Source organism: Scomber japonicus, chromosome 14 (assembly GCF_027409825.1).
Source record: "Scomber japonicus isolate fScoJap1 chromosome 14, fScoJap1.pri, whole genome shotgun sequence".
Taxonomy (NCBI): domain Eukaryota; kingdom Metazoa; phylum Chordata; class Actinopteri; order Scombriformes; family Scombridae; genus Scomber; species Scomber japonicus.
In genome coordinates this window covers 728,757-738,235 of record NC_070591.1, presented here as the reverse complement: position 1 = coordinate 738,235, position 9,479 = coordinate 728,757, and the positions used below count along the sequence as shown (strand labels likewise).

At 40.8% G+C, this 9,479-nt stretch overlaps 1 protein-coding gene across 1 annotated transcript; it reads left to right on the top strand.

Moving 5' to 3' along the window:
• Positions 1–7,960: 7,960 nt before the first annotated feature.
• Positions 7,961–9,232, top strand: LOC128373351 (protein NLRC3-like; the record flags this gene model as incomplete). Its single annotated transcript, XM_053333646.1, has 1 exon — positions 7,961–9,232. A coding segment is annotated over one exon (1,272 nt), but the record flags the coding sequence as incomplete, so codon positions are not given.
• Positions 9,233–9,479: the final 247 nt, after the last annotated feature.

Below are 9,479 nucleotides of genomic sequence, written 5' to 3'. Positions count from 1 at the left end.
TAAGTTAAAAGAATCAGTAATTGCCTTAAAATGTTTTCTGTCTTTCTTATTATCGCAATTTACATTAAGGTCACCGACCAGAATGATCTCCTTTCTGTGATTAATTGATTTAAATAAAGCCTTGAGCTGATCATGAAAGCCTGTATCAGCTGAGGGTTTATGATACATGCAGATGACAGTAAGAGACATATTGGCAAAGAGGGAGATGCTTTTTTTTTTTTTTTTTTTAAGTATATTTTTTCGGGCGTTTTTGCCTTTAATGTACAGAACAGTGGAGATAGACAGGAAACAGGAGGCAGAGAGAGGGGGAATGACACACAGGATAAGACCGCTCGGCTCGGGATTTGAACCGGGGTCGCCTGCAACGAGGGCTATAGCCTCAACACATGGGTCGGGTGCTCTACCCGCTGAGCTGTGCTCAACCCCGAAGAGGGAGATGCTTACTACAACAAATTCTAAATTGATTTCTCCAGGTAATTCTATCTGGCAACAGTTAAGAGTGTTTTTGACCCCCCCACCTTTCCCATGGTCCCTATCTTTCCTAAAAACATGATAACCCGACATTGATATAGCGGCTTCAGGTGATGAGGAGGATAGCCAGGTTTCTGTGAGTCCCAGAAAGTCAAAGTTTGAGTTAAGTAGCAGATGTTCTAGTTGTTCTCGTTTAGGAACCATACTGCGGACATTTAGGTGACCACCGAGTAGACCCTTGATTTTACATCGTGTGTGTGTCTCCAGTGTTACTGGTTTACCTCTCAGACTCCAGAAGATGAAGAAAGAGGAGGAAGAGGAGGAAGTGGAGGACGGAGCAGAGTCTGTAATATCCAGCTGTCTGTCTATGAAGAGTAACTGGTCTAATCGTGAACCTCCAACCTTCAGTAATGAACCTGGACCCTCAGACACAAAGTAAGAGACTGTTTCTACTGTAAACTGACCTGAAGATGATTCAGTTTAATATCATTTGTACCTTAATATTTTTCACTGGCACATTTACCACATTGGTCTAAAGTGTCCAATGTGTTTGATGCCATAAAAAAGGCATATTTGAGAATTTTCTTCCAGTTTTTTTGCATGCATCTTCTAATCCACTTCTCCTCTATTGATCCAAACCATTGATTAAATTAATTTCAGGCTTTTAACCTCTTCAATGCCAGAAAATAGAGTCCCTGGTAAACAAAATGGTGAAAAAGCAGATGAAAAGGTGGTTATTACCAATATACTGAATGCAAATTGAATTTGGTTTGGGGGGATTATAACAGACTTGGATCATTGATGAGTAACACGATTGATTTCCAGGTTTTTAGATTTTTTGTAGTGTCAGATTAAAGAAATGGCTCCCATAGACTTCCATTATAATCAATTGGAATTGAAGTCTTCAATTCAGTAAGCTTGCAGTAGTGTCCAATACCTTTCAAAGCAATACATTTGCAATTGAAATGACATTGCAATTGATATGAACACAACTATTGATGTCTTTATTAAATTATGACTCTGATATGTTTCATGGTACATCTGATCTTTACAGGAACTAATGATATGTGTACAATAATAGTTTTTTCTACAGACACAGAGCAGAGTTTCCAGTGTCCAGCTGTCTGTCTATGAAGAGTAACAACTGGTCTAATCGTGAACCTCCAACCTTCAGTAATGAACCTGAACCCTCAGACACAAAGTAAGAGACTGATTAATCGATGATCGATAATTGATCATTAAAAATGTTGTCAATGACATGAAGTTTTTATCGATCAAACGCTGGTTTCAAATAGAAGTTGTGTTGCATAGTGTGAGTCTTGAAGCAATGCAATGAATTTCTCGATGTGGCAGCAATGAGACATCTTACCAACGGGGGGCGATATTTGACAGAGAAAACTGCTCAGCTACCTACCAGCTGCCCTAGATTGTAGAAGTCAAGATGGGAACAAAAGAAGGCATGAATGATACGTTCTGAGTCAGAGGACGATAATAATGGTCTGATTGTTCAATTTAGGATCAAATTCATGACGCCAAGATTCCCAACATTAGATTTGACACATGGGCCAAATGGGCCAGTACAGTAAAAGTTGACTTTTGTTGTATTTCTAAAATCAACAATGAGAAACTCAGTTTTGTCAGAGTTTAGTTGAAGGAAGTTGAGACATCCAGTCCTTTATCACTGCTAAACAGTAGTGGAGAGTGTCTAAGTTGTTAAAATCAGGTTTTACTGTAAAATATAGCAGAGTGTCGTCTGTGTAACAATGATAGGCTATACAACCAAAGTGACTGATTATCTGACCCAAGGGAAGCATATACAGAGAGAACAGAGTAGGACCCAGGATTGAGCCCTGGGGCATCCCATATAACAGCAGAGCAGATGAAGACACATAGTTACCATGGAGACTGAAACACATCTATCTGACTAATATGACACAAACTGCTGGAGAGATGTTAAAAAGTCTTCAGTGAAACTGATCCAGTTTGCAGCTGTAGATAAAATGTTTAGAACATGCAGAAGGAGATATGAACACAACTATTGATGTCTTTATTAAATCATGACTCTATGACATGTTTCATGACACATCTGATCTTTACAGGAACTAATGATATGTGTGCAATAATAGTTATTTCTACAGACACAGAGCAGAGTTTCCAGTGTCCAGCTGTCTGTCTATGAAGAGTCACTGGTCTAATCGTGAACCTCCAACCTTCAGTAATGAACCTGAACCCTCAGACACAAAGTAAGAGACTGATTAATCGATGATCGATAATTGATCATTAAAAATGTTGTCAATGACATGAAGTTTTTATGGATCAAACGCTGGTTTCAAATAGAAGTTGTGTTGCATAGTGTGAGTCTTGAAGCAATGCAATGAATTTCTCGATGTGGCAGCAATGAGACATCTTACCAACGGGGGGCGATATTTGACAGAGAAAACTGCTCAGCTACCTACCAGCTGCCCTAGATTGTAGAAGTCAAGATGGGAACAAAAGAAGGCATGAATGATACGTTCTGAGTCAGAGGACGATAATAATGGTCTGATTGTTCAATTTAGGATCAAATTCATGACGCCAAGATTCCCAACATTAGATTTGACACATGGGCCAAATGGGCCAGTACAGTAAAAGTTGACTTTTGTTGTATTTCTAAAATCAACAATGAGAAACTCAGTTTTGTCAGAGTTTAGTTGAAGGAAGTTGAGACATCCAGTCCTTTATCACTGCTAAACAGTAGTGGAGAGTGTCTAAGTTGTTAAAATCAGGTTTTACTGTAAAATATAGCAGAGTGTCGTCTGTCTAACAATGATAGGCTATACAACCAAAGTGACTGATTATCTGACCCAAGGGAAGCATATACAGAGAGAACAGAGTAGGACCCAGGATTGAGCCCTGGGGCATCCCATATAACAGCAGAGCAGATGAAGACACATAGTTACCATGGAGACTGAAACACATCTATCTGACTAATATGACACAAACTGCTGGAGAGATGTTAAAAAGTCTTCAGTGAAACTGATCCAGTTTGCAGCTGTAGATAAAATGTTTAGAACATGCAGAAGGAGATATGAACACAACTATTGATGTCTTTATTAAATCATGACTCTGTGACATGTTTCATGATACATCTGATCTTTACAGGAACTAATGATATGTGTACAATAATAGTTATTTCTACAGACACAGAGCAGAGTTTCCAGTGTCCAGCTGTCTGTCTATGAAGAGTAACTGGTCTAATCGTGAACCTCCAACCTTCAGTAATGAACCTGGACCCTCAGACACAAAGTAAGAGACTGTTTCTACTGTAAACTGACCTGAAGATGATTCAGTTTAATATCATTTGATTGACTGCATCATTTCTTTGTTTATATCTTTCATTTAGTGGAAAGAGTGTTTGATGCTGTTCTGAAATATTTATTAGTAGCTTGAACCAATATTTAATACAGGTTAAGTTGCAGAGGTCAGATAGTTTAGTTTTCTTTGTAGACATGAACAAGTTAATGTGACAGTTCAGCATCAGCAGCAGTGACTTTAGTTTAACTGTCTGTAAATTAATTGTTATATAAAATATTTGTTATCATTTGATATTTTTACAGCACACATGTCAGACTTTGTGTTCTCAAACATGTAATTAAATCAGTAAGAGTCTGGGTCCCTGGGCAGAAACAGCTCAGTGGTCTTTGGTTTTTAGTTTAACACACAGCATGACCAACAGGTTTTGGTTGTATGAGCTCAGTGACCGCTTGGTGGTGTAAGAGCTTATTGCTTGTAAATGTAGGCAGGAGCTAAACTGTGTAGACCTTATTAGTGATTAAAAGAATGTTAAAACTGATCCTGAACTTCCCTGGCAGCCAATGCAGTGAGGTTAAAAAGGAGTGATGTGAGATCTAAGGCCAGTCCTAGTTATCAGCCCAGCTGCTGCATTTTATATGAGCTGAAGATGAACCAGGGAGCTTTAAGGCAGGTGGAAAGGACATTGTAGAAGTCAAGATGGGAACAAATGAAGGCATGAATGAAACGTTCTGAGTCAGAGGACGATAATAATGGTCTGATTTATCAATTTAAGATCAAATTTATAACACCAACATTCCCAGCATTAGTTTTGACACATGGGCCAAATGGGCCAGTACAGTGAAAGTTGACTTTTGTTGTATTTCTAAAGCCAACAATGAGAAGCTCAGTTTTGTCAGAGTTTAGTTGAAGGAAGTTGAGAGACATCCAGTCCTTTATCACAGCTAAACAGTAGTGGAGAGTGTCTAAGTTGCTAAAATCAGGTTTTACTGTAAAATATAGCAGAGTGTCGTCTGCGTAACAATGATAGGCTATACAACCAAAGTGACTGATTATCTGACCCAAGGGAAGCATATACAGAGAGAACAGAGTAGGACCCAGGATTGAGCCCTGGGGCATCCCATATAACAGCAGAGCAGATGAAGACACATAGTTACCATGGAGACTGAAACACATCTATCTGACTAATATGACAAAAACCGCTGGAGAGATGTTAAAAAGTCTTCAGTGAAACTGATCCAGTTTGCAGCTGTAGATAAAATGTTTCGAACATGCAGAAGGAGATATGAACACAACTGTTGATGTCTTTATTAAATCATGACTCTGTGACATGTTTCATGATACATCTGATCTTTACAGGAACTAATGATATGTGTAAAATAATATTTGTTTCTACAGACACAGAGCAGAGTTTCCAGTGTCCAGCTGTCTGTCTATGAAGAGTAACCGGTCTAATCGTGAACCTCCAACCTTCAGTAATGAACCTGGACCCTCAGACACAAAGTAAGAGAATGTTTCTACTGTAAACTGACCTGAAGATGATTCAGTTTATTATCATTTGATTGACTGCATTATTTCTTTGTTCATATCTTTCATTTAGTGGAAAGAGTGTTTGATGCTGTTGTGAAATATTTATTGGTAGCTTGAACCAATATTTAATACAGGTTAAGTTGCAGAGGTCAGATAGTTTAGTTTTCTTTGTAGACATGAACAAGTTAATGTGACATGTAATTAAATCAGTAAGAGTCTGGGTCCCTGGGCAGAAACAGCTCAGTGGTCTTTGGTTTTTAGTTTAACACACAGCATGACCAACAGGTTTTGGTTGGATGAGCTCAGTGACCGCTTGGTGGTGTAAGAGCTTATTGCTTGTAAATGTAGGCAGGAGCTAAACTGTGTAGACCTTAATAATGATTAAAATAATGTTAAAACTGATCCTGAACTTCCCTGGCAGCCAATGCAGTGAGGTTAAAAAGGAGTGATGTGAGATCTAAGGCCAGTCCTAGTTATCAGCCCAGCTGCTGCATTTCATATGAGCTGAAGATGAACCAGGGAGCTTTAAGGCAGGTGGAAAGGACATTGTAAAAGTAAAGATGGGATCAAATGAAGGCATGAATGATACGCTCTGAGTCAGAGGACGATAATAATGGTCTGATTTATCAATTTAAGATCAAATTTATAACACCAACATTCCCAGCATTAGTTTTTGACACATGGGCCAAATGGGCCAGTACAGTAAAAGTTGACTTTTGTTGTATTTCTAAAGCCAACAATGAGAAGCTCAGTTTTGTCAGAGTTTAGTTGAAGGAAGTTGAGAGACATCCAGTCCTTTTATCACAGCTAAACAGTAGTGGAGAGTGTCTAAGTTGCTAAAATCATCAGGTTTTACTGTAAAATATAGCAGAGTGTCGTCTGCGTAACAATGATAGGCTATACAACCAAAGTGACTGATTATCTGACCCAAGGGAAGCATATACAGAGAGAACAGAGTAGGACCCAGGATTGAGCCCTGGGGCGTCCCATATAACAGCAGAGCAGATGAAGACACATAGTTACCATGGAGACTGAAACACATCTATCTGACTAATATGACAAACCGCTGGAGAGATGTTAAAAAGTCTTCAGTGAAACTGATCCAGTTTGCAGCTGTAGATAAAATGTTTAGAACATGCAGAAGGAGATATGAACACAACTATTGATGTCTTTATTAAATCATGACTCTGTGACATGTTTCATGATACATCTGATCTTTACAGGAACTAATGATATGTTTACAATAAAGTAAAGCACAAATGGCTTCATACAGAATTAATTGCCCCGTACAAAAACCCACACACAATAGCAGAGCGGTCACTAATCAAGACTTCAAAGGGAACAGCTACCATCAAGGCACCTCAGCCCCGAACTAAACAAGGTTTTGACAGAGGTTGTGAGCGTGAGGAGATGGGAGCTGACTATACATCTTTCATTCATGTTTGCTAGCTTACAGTCTTTTTCTTCCCTGACTTTGCTGGCACATTATTGTTTCTGTATAATAATTTAATTCAGATCAGACGAGACAACCAGCTGAATTTAAGCATATTACTAAGCGGAGGAAAAGAAACTAACCAGGATTCGAACTCTTGTAATCTTACTTCATTTCACATTGAATGTGTTGAATCTCAGAGCCTGAAGAACAGAAATTGTGTAAGTGTGTAAATACTGACAGTCTGGACTGTTTATGTGGGGAAAGAGCTGCATGCAGCTTGTGAGCTGTCGGTTGGCCTCCACTAATGTCATGTGACATAAAGAATGTGTTCATGTCCACAGAGAGAGGAAGAGGAGGGCTGTTTCTGTGGAGGAGCAGCTGTCCTGCTGTTCTTTGTGTCAGGACGTCCTGAAGGATCCAGTCTCTACCAGCTGTGGACACTGGTTCTGCAGACAGTGCATCATCTCATACTGGGACCAGTCTGCTTCATCAGGAGACTCCTCCTGTCCCCAGTGTGGAAAAAGATCCAGAACCAGACCTGGACTGCAGACAGACAGTCAGACCAGCACTGTACAAAGTAAGACTGAAGATCTGTCTGCTGATGTCATCATCTCTGAAAACAGGAATCTACCTCCTCTATCCTACTGAACATTATCAGTCACACTGATTTCTGTTTCATTCTACCTTTTTTCTTCTCTTTCAGCAGAAAGTGGTCTGCAGGAGGTTTTAGATGAACATCAGATCAGTCTGAGCAGCACATGTGAATGTGTGACTCAAGGAACTGATGAAGCAGAAACTAAAACCTTCCTCATCAGCATCTTCACTGAGGTCCACATCACAGAGGGACAGAGTGAAGAGGTTAATACCCAACATGAGGTGAGGCAGCTTGAAACAGCTTCCAAGATGAAGACCCTCCATGATGCTCCAATCAAGTGTCAGGACATCTTTAAAGTCTTACCTGACCGACAGAAGCACGTCAGAGTCAAACAGAAACACATCAGAGTGGTTCTGATGAACGGCGTCGCTGGCGTTGGAAAAACCTTCTCAGTGCTGAAGTTCACTCTGGACTGGGCACAGCGCTCCAACAACCAAGATATCAGTCTGCTGATTCTGTTCTCGTTCAGGGCGCTGAACTTGATCAAAGATAAGCAGTACAGTCTGCTCATGCTGATCCATGTTTTCTATCCAACATTACAGAAGCTCACAGCAGAGAAGCTCGCTGGCTGTAAAGTTTTGTTCATCTTTGATGGCCTGGATGAAAGCAGACTTTCACTGGATTTCAACAACAGTGAGGTCGTGTCTGATGTCACACAGAAGTCATCAGTCAGCGTGCTGTTGACAAACCTCATCAAAGGGAAGCTGCTTCCCTCGGCTCTCATCTGGATAACTTCCCGACCTGCAGCAGCCAATCAGATCCCTCCTTCATGTGTGGACAGGGTAACAGAAGTACGAGGGTTCACTGACGCCCAGAAGGAGGAGTACTTCAGGAGGAGATTCAGTGATGAAGAGCAGTCCAGCACAATCATCTCACACATCAAGACATCCAGGAGCCTCCACATCATGTGTCACATCCCAGTCTTCTGCTGGATCACTGCTACAGTTCTGGACCACATGTTGACTACAGACCAGAGAGGAGAGCTGCCCAAGACCCTGACTGACATGTACTCACACTTCCTGCTGGTCCAGACAAAGAGGAAGAAGAACAAGTATGATGAGGGACATGAGACGAGTCCACAGGAGCTGACGGAGGCTGACAGGAACCTTCTTCTGAAGCTGGGGAGGCTGGCGTTTGAACAACTGGAGAAAGGAAACATCATGTTCTACCAAAAAGACCTGGAGCAGTGTGGTCTTGATGTCACAGAGGCCTCTGTGTTATCAGGAGTTTGTACACAGATCTTCAAAAGAGAGAGTGTGATCTTCCAGAAAACAGTCTACAGCTTTGTTCATCTGAGCATTCAGGAGTTTCTGGCTGCAGTCTACATGTACCACTGTTACACCAGCAGGAAGACAAAGGTACTGAAGGACTTCCTGTGGAAAAAACACAGTTACTCATCACTGGATGACTTCCTGAAGGGAGCCATGGTGAAATCTCTCAGAAGTAAAAATGGCCACCTGGACCTGTTTGTCCGCTTCCTTCATGGCCTCTCTCTGGAGTCCAACCAGAGTCTCTTAGGAGGCCTGCTGGGTCAGACAGACAACAGTCCAGAAACCATCCAGAGAGTCATCAACAACCTGAAGAAGATGAAGACCAAAGTCACTCCTGACAGAAGCATCAATATCTTCCACTGTCTGATGGAGATGAACGACCGCTCAGTACATCAGGAGATCCAAGAGTTCCTGAAGTCAGACAACAGATCAGGGAAGGAACTCTCTGAGATCCAGTGCTCAGCTCTGGCCTACATGCTGCAGATGTCAGAGGAGGTTCTGGATGAGTTGGACCTGAAGAAGTACAACACATCAGAGGAGGGACGACGGAGACTGATCCCAGCTGTGAGGAACTGCAGAAAGGCTCAGTAAGTCCAGATGTGATTAACATTATAAATCAGTGTAGATTAGTAGTTTAGTTCTTCAAATATAAAGTTTATAAAATTATAGTGTAAATAGTGCTCTACTTGTTGATAGATGAAATAACTTGTCAGTTATATTTAGTCTCAGATGTTCTTGAGCTGTTTAAATGTTGTGAGTTTAAATAATGTTGATGTTTATAGCTGTTAAGTTAATGAACAGTTATTAGTGCAAAGTAACGGCCTTT